Source organism: Ambystoma mexicanum, chromosome 3p, assembly GCF_040938575.1.
Source record: "Ambystoma mexicanum isolate Mex_15411 chromosome 3p, UKY_AmexF1_1, whole genome shotgun sequence".
NCBI classification, from domain to species: domain Eukaryota; kingdom Metazoa; phylum Chordata; class Amphibia; order Caudata; family Ambystomatidae; genus Ambystoma; species Ambystoma mexicanum.
This window is the reverse complement of record NC_090925.1, coordinates 1169757986-1169773712: the sequence shown is the minus strand read 5'-3', so window position 1 is coordinate 1169773712 and position 15727 is coordinate 1169757986. Positions and strand designations below refer to the sequence as shown.

General features: G+C 44.8%; 1 protein-coding gene across 1 annotated transcript in view; it reads right to left on the bottom strand.

The window, feature by feature from the left end:
• The window catches only part of TXNDC15 (thioredoxin domain containing 15), a 360487-nt gene that overhangs the window by 105809 nt on the left and 238951 nt on the right, over nt 1–15727 (bottom strand). Inside the window, exon 4 of the mRNA XM_069652576.1 lies at nt 5593–5723. Coding sequence (XP_069508677.1) covers nt 5593–5723 — 131 coding nt within the window. The remainder of the gene's footprint in view (nt 1–5592; nt 5724–15727) is intronic.

Sequence of the window (15727 nt, the reverse complement as noted above, 5' to 3'; positions counted from 1 at the left end):
TGCATTGCCTCTCTGCACAGTGGTAGTGACCCTACACCTCCTCTCTTGTTGAGGTAGTACATAGCCACTGTGTTGTTCGTCATTATCAGGGCCTTCTTTCCCATAGAGAGGGCAGGAAGGCCTTCAGCGCTAGTCTGATTGCCCTCAGTTCCAAAAGGTTTATGCATAGTTTGGACTCCGATGGAGACCAACGACCGCTGATTGTCAGTTAGTTGGTGTGGGCTCCCCATCCCGTGAGTGAGGCGTCCGTCATTACTGTTATCTCCGGCCATGGTTGCCAAAAAGATTCTCCCTTGAGAATGTTGTCCTTGCAATTCCACCAAAGAAGGTCTTGAGCAACCCTGCTTGGAACTTGCAGTTGGTCTGACATATTCCTTGAGAATTGGGACCACTGAGTCCTGAGAGCCCATTGAAGTGATCTCATCCTCAATTTGGCCTCTTGCACCAGAAAAATGTAGGATACCATAAGGCCGAGCAACCTCAGAAAGTTGAAGGCCGGCAGATGCTGGGCATTCAGGAATTTTGCTACCATCTGCTGAATGTGCTGAGCTCTCACCTCGGGAGGCAAGGCTTTCCCTGAGGAAGTATCCAAGACCGCTCCAATGAATTGGAACGTTTGGACTGGTATCATATGAGACTTCTTGTAATTGAGGGAGAAGCCCAGTCTGTGGAAGAAGTGACAAGTGATACTGAGATGTTCCTGGGGTTGTTCGGGTAAACGAGCCCTGATCAGCCAATCGTCCAGCTAAGGGTAAATGTGAATCCCCCCCTCTCCTGCCACTCGCTGCCACTACCGCCATTAACTTGGTGAAAACCCTTGGGGCGAGGTCTGCCCGAAATGGCAGAACCCAAAACTGATAATGAGAACTGCCAACCGCGAACCTCAGGTACTTTCTGTGTTTGAGATGGATTGGCACATGAAAGTAAGCATCCTGAAGGTCCAATGACACCAACCAGTCTTGGAGTTGGAGAGCATCAAGGATCTGAGAAAGGGTAACCATCTTGAACTTGTCCTTCCTGAGGAACTTGTTCAAGTTTAAGTCCAAGATGGGTCTCAATCTTCTGTCCTTCTTAGTAATGAGAAAGTAGGGGGAATACCAACCCTTGTTCCTCTCCACTACAGGTAAATGTCCTATTGCATCTTTCTCTAGCAGGGTTAAAATTTCCTGCACAAGGAGCGGATCTGGCATTTTGACAAGAGTTGGTTCCCATTGGATGATCTTGAGGCCTTTTTTGAAAAGGAAGGCAGCAACCTTGGGCTACTGTTTCCAGTGCCCAAGCATCTGAAGTAATGCCTTGTCATTAGTTCAGATGCTGAGATATTCTGCCTCCCACCAGGGTCTTGTGGGTCAAGGCCTCAGAGTGGCTTAGAGTCCGCTCTAGCAGCGGCTGAGGGTAAAGATGCCACTGCTGGGGCTGATTTAGCACCTCTTCCTCGTCCACCACTAGGGAATCTTCTTTGCCCCCTTTGTCGGTCTGTCGGTTTGTCCTCTACAAACTGAGGAATAGAAGCGAAAAGAACGACTCCTCCAGGAAGATTAGCCCGAGTAGGGGTGTTGAGGATGTCGAATGAAGGCGCCAAGGGACTTAGCTGCCGCCTTGGAGGTCTGCAGCTTCTCCAGACTCATACGCCTTGCTGCTGAACAACCTCGAGCCGTCGAAGGGCATGTTGAGCAGACTGGCCTGCACATCCGGTGCAAACCCTGACTTTCTCAACCACACAAACCTACACAGTACGGTGGTTGCAGCCATGGAGGTGCTGATGCAGTCAGCCGTATCCAACCCTGATTGGAGACATTTTCAAATCGCCTCCTTACCATCCTTAACTAAATTCAGGAACCCGCCTCTTTCCTCGCCTTCCGGAATGTGAATCAGCCACCATGGCAACACAGACCCACAGGGTATAAGAATATCTAGCTAAGGTACATGTAACGTTAGTAGACTTCAAGGCGATGCTGCCTGATGAGAAGGCCTTGCGACCCCATGCATCAACTTTCTTGTCTCTATCCAGGGGGATAGTGGGATAGGCAGACTTCTTAGTTGAAGTAGCAGCCTGTACTACTAATATCTCTGGCGTAGGATGTTTGGCGAGATAGTCTAGGGTCTATACTTCCTAGAGAGGTTCCTGTTCACAGCAGGTCCAGATTCTGGAGCTTCCCAATTGGCCACAACCTTCCTCTGAAGGGCCTTGGGAAGGGTAAGATCGGGTCCTTCTGAGGCCCCTGATCCAGGATGTCTGTCATGTCATCCTGCTCACATGCCAGGGAAGCTCTACTCCATCCCATATACCCCATGACTCTGTTCATCAGGTTTCTGTAGCCTGAGTCAGCATGCTCCGACGGGTCAGGCCTGCCAAACACCAATTCTGGAGAAGTATCAAGTCTGCTAGCAGACTGCAGAGAGTCAAAAAGATCTTTCATCCTTGATTCTGGTTCAATGAGCTCTTTAGGTACATTTTTTGTGCCAAACTGCACCCCAAATGACAAAATCTCCCCATCAGAAGCACTTTCTTCCTCATGTATGGAGGACATTGACTTGAAAAAGTCTTTTTTTGGTACAGGATTAGAGATTATTTCCTGAACTGGTGTGGGCTTCGATGAAATCGAAGATTCCGTCGACAGTGTTGAAAACGGCTTCAAAAAAGGGGTTGATTTGGCAGGAATCGCCCTCGACTTCGAAGCACTCATCGATTGAAGGTCTCGACGATTTAAACTTTTTCGATGGTATCGGGGAAGGACTCGATTCCAGAGTTGATACCTTCGACGATTTTTCATCAGGTCGAGTTTCTGAATTAATAGCCAGCTTACTCTGCTTTGCCAAAGTAGCCTTTGACTTCCCCCAGTCGTCCGAAGGAGCGACCGGGGCATGGCTCTTGCAGGATTCTTTTGAGGGGGGACGAGGCCGCATTCTCAAAGATCTGCATCATTTCCACTCTGAAAGCGTCCCATTTACTAGGAGAATCTGACCTAGTCGGGCACCTGATAACCTCTGTAGAGGAGTCTGAGGAAGAAGAGGGAGACCTATGACGTCTCTTCTTCGAAGAAGATGAAAATTGCGTTGATCAGCTGCCCAACTGCGACCTCTTTGACCGTTTGTTCCGAGTGGAATCTCTAGATTCCCCAGATTTCTTTTCCCTCTTCAAAGAAGATTTCGAACATTCCTTCCCCACAGCCATCTTACCTCTGCGTTCCCGGAAAGCTTTTTCCGTCATGGACTGACAGGATCCGCAGTCATCAGTACGGTGCCCAGACACCAAAGGCAGACGCAGTGAGGGTCGGTTATTGACATTTTTGCCCAGTAGTCGTAACATTTTTTAAATCCCGACTTTGGGGTCGAAGGTGTTGAAGATGACGATATTTTTCGACAGAAAAACAAAGCATGCCGTTAGTGCTCGAAGCGAAAGCTTTTAGAAAAACCGAACTGAAGCCAACGGGCGCGGCAAAAGCTATTTATACTACGGATGACCTTGACGCTCCACATCGGCCCTCGAGGGACATCGACGCCATGACATTGTGCACAGCGCCCTCTGCCGAGAATTATTTTTTCCGAAGCAGCAAAGCTGGCGACATACAAATATCAAAGATGAGGAATAATTGGGAGGACACAATCCATTGGAAATTACACCTTTTACTCACCACCACCCTGAACAGATTCTTGAATAGACTATGTGTTAATAGAAGAAAGGTAGGCACACAAAATCCTATCCGCTAGAATAGCAGTTGTAGGATGGTCACACCATGATATGGAAGTTCTAACCCTAGATACAGGAGCCACTACACCACCTTCATGTAGTGTAGATGGGTGTGCAATGATACCCTTTACAGAGATCCACTCTTTCGAGAGCAACTACCAGATCAGATTAGTGAATACTTTACAATTAACAATAATGGGGAAACACTAATACGGTTTGGGAAGCAGCAAAAGCGATCTGGAGAATGCAGAGATGAACTATGACCCTGGAATCGTTTCATTATCTTAGTTGCAGTCCTTACACCTTTGGCGCTAGCACCCGTGCGTAGTGCCTCCCATTCCTGGAATTCTGTGACAACTAAAAAAAACGTCAGCGCAGGGGTGGATATCCCCCAAATTGTTCATCAGCTCTGCAACTATTTCCACCTCTTTATGTGGAGAACTAGGTAAAATGGAACTGTGTTCCAGAAAGTTGCCAACTTCAGAAAATAGTACCTTATTGTCATGAATATTAACCAAGGTAGCCATGGGGCCCGAATTCGAGACCCCCCCCCCGCCCCCCAGTCTGGCTTCTCAACCCAGATCTCGTGGCCATAAATCACTCAGAGAAAATAAAAACAACAGTCACTGTAGTTAGGGCATGAGATCAGTTAATTTAGTATAGACACCATCTTAATACACTTAATACAATTTTAAAATAAAAATAATTTATGCAGAGGATCGATCAGTCAATCGTTCAACTTCCACGGCTCAACGAGCAGAGGGCCCAACAGTCACTGTGGTCCGTCTAATGCATGAGCCACATCATCTTTCCAAACACAAGTATAAGGTTTTGAGTGCAAATGTACTGCGGCTCAAAGGGTAAAAACCCTGCAGGCACCCTGTTTATCAAGATAACTGAATAGAAAAGAGTTAGAAACTGAGAGAATTCTGAGTTTTCCAAGTCTGTTCAAGTTCATAAAAATCACTCGGACATTCAGACAGTGTAAGACTTTCAAGGCTATTGAGCCTGCCGTTACACCTCAACGCCCTGCACGAGGCCCCAAAAACCTCCTGGCAGTTAATTTGGATCAATGACGCTCTCAGCCCTCGCTCGCCGGAGACTGCAATTACCTGTGCAACACCTCCTGGTGGCTATACTGTTTAGTGGGAAAAATGTAAGCCTCAGTCTAAAAATAATAAGCTTTCTATTGCTGGAGAAGGATTGCTCTGAATCAAAATATAATGTTTTATTGAATTGTAAAAAGAGGATATAGTTTAAGCTTATTTTATTCTTTATTGTTATCATAGTTTAAGGTGATGTGTTGTGTTTTGTTGGTCGTTAAGCAAAGAAAAATAAGTGGAGAAATTGTTTATGTGAAATTATTTTAAGAGTATGCATAAAGAAAATTGTTTTATTGTATTTTCTTCTTTTGTACTATGCTAAAGGTTTGCTTTGCTTATGCTAACCAAAAGCAATTAAAAAAGCCAAGTTAGCTGTGGGTCACTTGTGAGGAAATGCATGGTCCCTTTTCATGTCCGTATACCAGAGAACCCTGTGCTCAGAGTCCCACCCATATTATCCAAAAATAGTCATCCCCTTCCCCACTAACTCAACAACTGAATGCTGTTGCATATAGTTAAGATCACATGTATAAATGTCTATTTGTTAGTTGGACTGTAAGCATTTGTTGTGGCAAAACAATATCTAAAAACAATTAGGTGGTAAAGTTCCCATGTAATAATCTGGGCATGCCGAGTTTTACACACACTTGAGCTCTCCCTTTCCCAAAAGAGCAGCAGGCCAGAGCACAAATTCTATAGCTACATCTACTGCAAAGCAGTTCTTATGCCCTCTGTCCAAGCACATATGGACATTGTGTGGTTGATGCATTCTTATCGTCACTCACCCATCCCACTTACCGGATTGGTTAAATATGAAAGCTTTCAGGGTTTCCAGAGTTCGCTCGGTATGATTAAACCGAGCCATAGGTTTCGCTCCTTGAAACAGAAGAATGTTGGGAACAGCTACTGTGCCGAATCTTGTAGAAAGACTGAGAGAAACAAATAAAAATTAAATGTGAATAAATGCAAGTATCAATCACAAAAAATGTTTAATAGACTAAAAGCGTACATAATGCGTGAACTATAAAGAGGGATATTTGCTAAGTTGCGTAGTGCAAAGGTAAGGCATAAAAGTAAAGGAGTTAGTCATTAGCCTTACTTTTACATTCCAGAGCATTTTGCAACCATTTGGAAATAAAGGGGCGGGAAATGGATTTTCCATTTCTGCTGGGTATTCCTCTTCCGCATCCAAACGGCATATGCTTCTACGTTGTAGGCATCATTATAACAATACCAGCGTATTCAATGATTACAGACAATACAAGTCATTTTATAAGTATGCTGAAATTATTTATGGTAATAGCCTTGGTATGTAATAAAAACATTCATGGATCACCAATGTACAAACAGTGTGAAGTTATATGGCTAATACCAAGATGAAAAACAAAAAGGTAAATAGGCATACCTGCCGCGCAAATTATGTTTGGATAGTCGGCCTTGCCGGCTGTTTGACTTGGCTAGTTAGTAGCACACCAGTGGTTCACTAAGCATTCGATTTGGCATTTTGCAGTTTGGTTTTCTGTAGGGGTTGTCAGGTGGTGGGGAGGGATTTACCACTACAGACCAAAACATGGCTACAGTACTGGTGGTAGTTGACTGCAATATTGTACCAGGTTGGGGTATGGTCTGGAGGGTGGGAGGTTTTCATAACTAAAGTTTATTTTTTGGCAAAGGCCAATGGATAGCATACAATTGAGAAAGCGAAGCTGAATGTTATCGCATTGAATGTGTATGGTTTAGATGGGCTTGATGAGCTCTTTCATGTATTGTCATGGGGCCCAAATTGTTTTCTTACAGGCGACTCATTTATTAGCAGCCAGACTAGAGAAACTAAGAAATAGATGGAAGAATTTTTGGTTCATCCTTTTCATCATATGCAAGGGAGGTATTAATTTGGGCGGCTAACGATGTCCGTTTGGAGGTGGAAAAGTTTGACATAGACCCAAATGGCTATTGCGTCTTTCTGTCAGGCTTTTCATACAGACAGTGAGATATGTAGAGTTAATGTTTAATGCGCCGAACCAAAAAGACAAAATATTTTTTCACATTTACTTAGGAAATGTTCTTCGTTCCTGGTTGGCATTGTATTTTGGGCATGTGGATTATTTGCACCCTAAACAGGTTATTAGATCAATCTTAATGAGCCAGAGCAACTAGGAACAATTAATGTAACTACCTTGTACGAGTCCTTAACTCACTCCACACTGGTCGAGGCCTGCAGACTTAGAAATAGAGAAGTCCGGGTATACTTCTACTACTAGAATGTGCACGACTTTCACCATAGAATAGATTGCATGTTTATCACTGAGATCCACTTACATAAGCTAATTAAACTCAAGTGTGATGATATACCACACCCTGCTGCAGGATGTTTTGTGGGCGTGGTTGCTGACCTAGGATCCCATTGTGGAAAATGAGACCTACTTCTCTCCAGGATGGTGAGTTCAGGAGTACCATTTTGGACACGCACCGTTTTTGAGCCCAGTGGTGGTATATTCGCTTACAGGCTGGTAGAACGGGAAGTGTTTTATACATCAAGGGGTGTTTTATTTCTCAGACGGTGGGTACTACTAAGGAGTTTCACAGCACACCTGATACTCTAAGCAGAAAGAGATTTGTTGGACTCGCAACCAGGTGCTATCCTTGGATTTCAAAGGACATCGCAGTAGGGAGCAGGTTAAGGCACTGGACGTACTTTAGCTCTTTAATTGTAATTCAAGGTGTGCTAGGCAAAATTAAATTTGGCGATAGAGCTGGACACCTACTGGACTCGAAGATTAGGCAGCACCAAACTAGGCATACAATCACATCCATCCAAGATAGCGAAGGGGTAATAATGCAGTCATAGGAAGCCTTGAAGAAGTTGCACACACACAACTAAGAGAAGATGATTGAAGCTATTGATGATTCAACCATTTGCAAGGTTTACAGTGAGGTGCAGGTGGTACTAGATAGCTTATTAAAACCACAGGACATAAAAGCTGCCATTCGGGTGATGGGCTGTTGGCAGAATTTCATGCCATGTTTGAGAGGTGGTATTGGTCCCTAAACCCGAGGACGTTTTACTGGAGGCTCAGAGGACTGGTGCCCCCTGTCTCGTTCCTCATTGCTCTGGTGATAAGAGCCACTTGTCAACCGGTGGAGATCGCAACTATACTGTTTAGGAATAGGTCATCTGGAAGAGAACATACAGCCGTTTAGTATGCATATTATTTACTGCTGTTTTTAAGCGACCTAGCGCATAGTATTTCTGTAATGCTGGCGACAAATCGAAAGCTATGGTACCTGTTAGGGCCTTTGGAGCAAGTTTATTTCCATTGGGGATCATACAATTGATTCCCTGTGAAGACCTACCATGTTCCCCTCAAGTAGGCCTCCTTCGTCCTTCACATATTTGGGTATTCATATGTTTCATAATTTGGAGCACCAATACACACACTATCTAGAATAGGTGCTCAAGGGGTTGAAGCGGACTGTGGAATTTTGGAAAAAAAATTCCCCTTTTTCAGACTGGCCCTTAACAATACGGCCATGTCTCATATGTGTTGCGGGTGCATCCGTGTGGGTCCCTGTGTCTGTATTCAAAGTTATCGACAAACTGCTGTCCTCATTCCTCTGGGACCAAAGTAGATTTAGGGCAGCTCTCCATAACATTTGCTGTACTTTTGCAGATGAGAGGGGGCTAGAAATCCCAAATTTCAAGCAGTATTTCCTGGCTTTGCAATTGGTGGAGAAGAGCCTGGGTATAGAGAATACTGTAGAGAAAATCTTGCTGTGTCGTTTTGTCAACCCAGTGATCTGAGTTACTTGTGGTTTAGTAAACCTAAAGATGGAGTCTAATTGCTGTTCTTCTTGACATTGGGGGACGGTGCTTCGGGAATGGCATTTATACATCTAGGGCATAATCTGCCATTTGCCAAAAAATGCCTACCATGGTCGCTCCTGCATTTTTCCAGAGCCCTGCAGGCGAACCTTCGACCCCTGCAGCCAGAGGCGGGGGATTCCAATCGTGGTTATGAGACCCATATGCGGAATTCAACATAATTCCCAATATGGCAGAGCACTGCAGTCTATTCAAGGGTAGTTTTCTGCAATTTGCAAGATTATCCCGAGTGATTCTGTTTGTGGTTCTAAGGTACTGCACGTGCTCCCAGAGCTCAGAGCGCTCTAATGCAGCAGAGTCCTTTGCTGATATTTTGTGTTTGTGGAAATAAACCCTTGTTATCTTTGCAAGCGCATCTTGAGCCTTCTTCCCTAGCGGGTTGTATTTCTCTGGTGTGAGTGTACAGGGGCGTGCGTGCCTTCATTTGGTGACCCCAACGTGATGCCAGCGCTACATCCCACCCCTTGCCTGCAGAGGCTTCCAGGTCGCTTCTCTGGAGGGGCCGCACCCACCTACAGCGACCAGTCTCCAAAAACGTGCAATATGGGTGCCCTACAGGAGCCGTCTGTGCAGACTTCCTTTCCACTGCTTGGAGCGGGCGCAGCGCGGCTCCGGAGAGAGCGAGAGCCAGTGTTGGAACCCTGTGACGGAGGAGTTTGGGTGAACCCACACATGTAAGTATACTCTTGCAAGTGGAGGAAGGTTATCTGGGAAATTGTGGGAGGCTGTGAGCATGTGAAGTACGAGGCCATTGGTGAGGTGTGGTTGGTGTTTTTACTATTATTGAACTTTTAAGGAGAATATTACGGAAAGGAAAACTGAGCGTTAGGAAAACACGAGGGGGGGATGCCTAACTCCTGGCCAGAGCAGGACACCCATAGTAAGGGAATTTTGGAACATATGTCCTTGTTCCTTGCAGTTAAATAGAAGGGTTAACAACTGAAGAAGAGTAAAGAAATTCTACAATTATGGAAAATTATCGAGGACGTAGAAGAGACCAACGAGGGAGGGGCACAGCGTGCAGAAGCAGAGGGGACCCAAACTGAATACAAAGGGTTATATCACTTGGTGGTGCTCTCTGCGACAGGTTATAGCAACCCAACCTATGTGTCTATGCATGCTACTGTCCAGTCACCTCACACACCTATAGCAACAGCCCCACCCCAGGACCGTAGGACAGGAGAAACTAGAAGAAGTGCTAGAATCAGCACTGGTGGAGTTAGAGCGACTGAGGGCAGTGCAAAGTGAAACAAAGGAGAATGGGCAAAACAAATGGAGAGCGAGAGACTTTATGTTCAGAGTGGACAGTACGGCAATAAAGGACTTGCTTATAGAGAAGCAAGAGGATGGGTGGGCAGCCAAAGCTGGGTACAGAACCGTAACATATGAGAGAGAACCAGGTAGGGGGATGTTAGGAGGTGTTTAGAATTACCATCATTGTCAGCTGCTGCTATGTAACCTAGTTACCAAGGAACCATTGCTGTTATTATTAAGCAAGAGCTCCACATTCGAGCAGCAGAGAGGATTGAGAGCAGGAGGAGAGACAGAGATCCTGGCTCACAGCTGGGGGCCTTTCTCTTGGATGTACTACTAAATAAATCCTCACTAAAGACAAAGACTGCTGTGAAGTGTGGTAATTTACTTATTAACATTGGCGACAAGGATTGGGCCAAGGAGAAAAGGCCCCCAGCAGCGGCAATAATTGATTATAGGTTGGATGCACTTGGACGGAGTGTCATATTAGATGTGGAATTGCAGGCGAGAAACACGGTCAGTGTCTCGGAGCGGAGTGAACCACTAAGGTACATCCTGGAGCAGAGCACGAATTCTGAGGAGGTGGATTTGTGGATTGTGATTTGTAACTACGAGAGACAGCGCTAACAGGACCAGCAGAGGTCCCACCTGAGGTCAGTCACTTATGTTCTGTTGCCATTGCCTTGATTACTCACGGCCCCGCCGTTGCACACAACCGCCGCGGCTTGCAGTTGTTTACCTTTGAATGGAACCCGGCTGTCGGGTGAATGAATGGTCGACCACGAGCGCGAGGAACTCCCGCATTGGATCTCTTAATGTTGCAGCCTTGCGTCACGTCAGCACGCAATTAGACTAAAGGACCTGGAAATGTGGCGGCCATCTTTACGTCGCGTCAGTAATACGTTTCGGATAAACGAGACGTCCGATTACATTGACACACAGCAACTGGCTGTGCAGTCGGACGCCGGACCTGGAATGGTGTATTAAACTAGAATCTACCTGGTGGGTGCACACCTTGTAATTTTTGGTACAGTTGGGTGACGTTTTGGAGTGTTTGTTATCTAGGGGTGACATTTGTTAATTCACAGCATGGCAAACATACCAGCCCCAGTATTCTTCCTTCCTACGCCAGGTGAACCTAGAGTGCGTTGGTTAGACTGGAAGGAGGGATTTCACAAATATGCACTGGCAGCATTTGGACCCAACTTCTCTAATGAGCGCAAAGAGGCGCTTCTGTTTCACTGCTTAGGCGCCGCAGGGCAGGAAGTGGTCAAAAAACTACTAGAACCTCCAGACATTCCTGATGGGGGGCCATATGAGAAGACTCTAGCAAAATTGGACAAACATTACTGTGTTGAAGAGAATATAATTCTTGAGAGGTACAAATTTGCTACGAGAGCTCAGAAAACTGGAGAGAGTATTGAGGAATTCGTAACTGCTCTTAGAGGCTTAGCCATCAAATGTAGATTTGACCATTGTCGAGATGAGCATGTCAGGGATCAACTGATGATTAAGTGTTCTAATGATAACATCAGGAAGGAGTTATGGAAGGAAAGAAATCCTTCTCTTGACAGGGCAATTGAGATAGCGAAAATGATAGAACACACAGACAAATGTATAAAAGTTCTCCAGCTGGATAATACATCTCAGGATAAGTCCAAAACAGATGACAATGAAGCTGCCATACACAAGGTTTCGAGAGTGATGCAGAGAAGTGTGGCAGGAACTTCCCGTCGCCCTTGGCAAATGGGTAGGAGACCCGAGGGTCGTCAAGGTCCCTCAACCAGAGTATGGGGACAACAAGGGTCATCTACCAGAGGACCGCCCAGTGAGAATAATACATTTAGGGGTGGCAGAGACTCTGGTTACCCGAGAATTGCTTCAACTAGGAGGTGTTTCAGATGTGGGAGTTTGTCTCACATAGCATCTGACAAAGAATGTTATGCAACACACATTGTATGTAATGAATGTGGGGTCAGGGGACACATGGCTAGATGCTGCAGGAATTTTTACACCACCTCAGGCCAAATACATGAAGTCAATGCAGATCAGGAATATATCTCAATTGACGATGCTGGTAGGGAAGTTATTTTCTCTGTCAATGCCATTGATGGTAAGGTCAAGAAAAAGAAACCATATGCAACTGTGCTAGTTGGGGGTGTGCCAGTATCAATGCTCATGGATAGTGGAGCAGATTATACTTTGATAAGTGTGCATGTGTGGAGGGAGAAATTTGGATGTTGTACATTGTGGGAAAATGTGGTGAGAGCAAATGCTTATGGAGATGTGCCTATAGAAATTTTAGGGTGCTTTGAAGCCGAGCTCCAATTCAAAGACAGGAAGGCGATAGGGACTGTCCATTCGGCCAACAGAGGTGGAGAGCTGTTGTCCTGGAGCGATCAGGCAGAGCTCAAGATCAGACTTGAAGCAAGTCACCCAGAACAGGTGTTGATTGTTGAAGGTGAAAAATCTGTCTCGAGTACTGTCATGGAGGGGGCCAGAGGGCAAACTAGTGTCACCAAGTTAGGGTGCTTGAAAGGATTTGTGCATAAAATTCGCTTGAAGAGAGATGCCATTCCCAAAGTTGCCAAATTACGTACCATTCCTTTGGCTCTTAGAAAAGATGTAGAAAGTGAATTGAAGAAAATGGAAAGTGAAGGAGTGATAGAGAAAATTGATTCCTCAGAGTGGGTTAGTCCCATTGTAATAGTGAAAAAGGGCAATGGATCTCTGCGGATATGCATTGACCTTAGACACCTGAATAAAAATGTGGTGGCTGATCAATTCCCTTTACCCAGAATAGATGATCTATTGGCAGATGTGTCCGGTTCCAAAGTGTTTTCCCTTATTGACCTAAAATCTGCATATCATCAAGTGGAATTACACCCTGACTCTAGAGATCTTACAGCTTTCATTACCCCTATTGGTCTCTTCAGATGTATACGCATACCATTTGGATTGATTTCAGCAGCGAGTGTGTTTCAGAACGTGATGTACAGACTATTGGGAGGTGAGAGAGGTGTCATGTGCTACCAGGATGATGTGCTAGTGTGTGGGAAAGATGAAGTAGAACATGATAAAAGGTTAGAGAGAGTGTTGAACATATTCAAAGAGGCTGGTCTTACAGTATCTTTAGAGCAATGTATATTTAAAACTGACAAAGTTGAATATCTGGGTCATGAAATCACGGGAGAAGGTATCAAACCCAAAGAAAAGGCCATAGAAGCCATTTGTAAGATGGAAGCACCAAAATCTAAAGCAGATGTGCTGTCTTTTCTTGGTCTTGTTGAATTTTATGGCAAGTTCATTAGAGGTTTCTCAAATTTGTCAAGGAGTACGAGGATGTTGACTCGGAAAGGTGTTACTTTTAAGTGGAATGAGTCATGTGAGGAGGAGTTTTGTAAGATTAAAGATGCCATTGCTAATGCACCCATTTTGAAAACGTTTGAGGAAGGTAGACATTCATTACTATTTGTGGATGCCAATGACTATGGTATTGGGGCAATTTTAATGCAGGAAGATCAGGAAGGCTTACACACCATTGCATTTGCCTCTAGATCTCTCAAAGGACCTGAGAACAGATATTCAGTTGTAGAAAAGGAAGCATTGGCTTGTGTCTGGGGAGTGGAAAAATTCAAAAAATATCCGTGGGGCAGAGAATTCACAGTGTGCACCGACCATAAGCCCCTAATAGGAATATTTACCAAGGGTGGTCTGGAGGGTGTCTCCAGACGCATCATGAAGTGGGTGACTTCCTTACAAGGACTGCAATACGACATGCTTCACATTAGTGGTGAAACCAATGTAGTTGCTGATGCCCTATCCAGATCAGTTTTGAGAGAAATTGTGTCTGAGGAATTTTCACCGACTCGTGAGAAGGGTGTTGAAATATTTCAGGTTCATGAGTCAGTAAAGAAAGAGGAGTGAGACAATTCATGTTCTGAGGATGAATTGTACCAGAGAGTGTTGACATTAGTGACGCAGAACAGAATAAGAAATTATCTTGGTGATTTAGGTGGGTTTGCCAAAGTCAAAGAAGAACTCTGGATTGATAAAGGATATTTACATAGGGGACATCAGATGGTTGTACCTATCAAAATGAGAAAGTTAATAATTGATCTAGCTCATGTTGGGCATTTGGGACTGCCCAGAACCAAAGGCTTAGTTAGAGCAGAATTTTGGTGGCCCAGTCTAGACAAAGACACAGAAGAAGTGGTCAATAATTGTAGTGATTGTATTGAAGGAAATAAGGGTCTCAGGATTCAGAAAGTACCCATGACCGTTAGGAAACCCTCCACGGTTCCCTGGGATGAGGTTTCCTTGGATTTATTAGGTCCTTTCAATATCAGAGGTGGGAGGGATACCTATGTGTTGGTTGTCAGACTTATTATCCAAGTGGCCTGAAATATTTACACTAAGAGATATATCCAGTAGTAGCATCGTTAAATGTTTGGAGCAATTGTTTTGGAGAGAAGGATTCCCCAGGAAGTGTTTATCAGATAATGGCACCCAATTGGTTTCCAGGGAATTTAGAGAGTTCTTGAGTAACCATGGCATAGAACAAGTAACCACCTCATTATATCATCCCCAGACCAATGGGTGCGTAGAACGCTTCAACCGCACACTCATGGATGCCATTAGAATTGCGGTAGCCACAGGAGGTGATTGGGTCAGGACCATAATGGAGAGAACATTCCAGTATAGACTAGCTCCGCACAGTGTTACGGGATTGTCTCCTTTTGAACTACTAAGAGGGAGGAAGCCTAACTCGCACATGTGTCCAGGCTGGATGGGAAAGTCAAAATTAGTAGGAGTAGATTTGGAGGCAGCGAGGGAGAAGATATTCGAATCAGGTGTAAAATCCAAGGAGCAATATGACAGGAAAAATGCTTGTAGAGAGTTCGGTCTTGAGGAAGGTGACTGGATTAAGATCAAACTGCCTACCAAGGTGCGCAAAGGTGCATCCATATTTTCCCAGCCCAAACAGGTTGTTAAGGACTTAGGATCATCGGTTCTTTTTAAAGGAGGTGGGGTCTGGAATAAGGAGAGGATAGCAATTTGCAAAAAGGTTAACAACACCTAGTAACTTTACACTACCGCATTTAACCTATTCCATCTCATAGCTTTGTATCATTTACTATGTAAATAAGAAACCTTAAGTTCTTCAATGCAAATGTTTGTTTACATGAAGCCAGCACTCATATTTTGGTAAAAGGAAGGGAGGTGTTAGGTGTTTAGAATTACCATCATTGTCAGCTGCTGCTATGTAACCTAGTTACCAAGGAACCATTGCTGTTATTAAGCAAGAGCACCACATTCGAGCAGCAGAGAGGATTGAGAGCAGGAGGAGAGACAGAGATCCTGGCTCACAGCTGGGGGCCTTTCTCTTGGATGTACTACTAAATAAATCCTCACTAAAGACAAAGACTGCTGTGAAATGTGGTCATTTACTTATTAACAGGGGACAGAGGAGGAGTGAAGCACTGTGGATGAATTTGAAGATGCCGAAGAGAAGGCAGCGCAGCAAGCCCCTGAGATAACACCTCGGGTGGAAAGCTTGTGGGATGAAAGAGTACAGAGGCATGGCCGGATGGCGGCAGCAAGGAAAAAGGGTAGTGTCAAAAGGAAAGAAAGAAAAGGAGCACATTTACAGATGCCCCCGATACATAAAGGTGTGGGTAGAGCACAGTATGTGCCGTGGGCACAGATGGACAAAAACAATTTGATAAAAGCGCTCCCCCCGCTGACCGCCGCAGAGGGGAAATGGATATATGCATTTGAGAACAGACAGCGGGT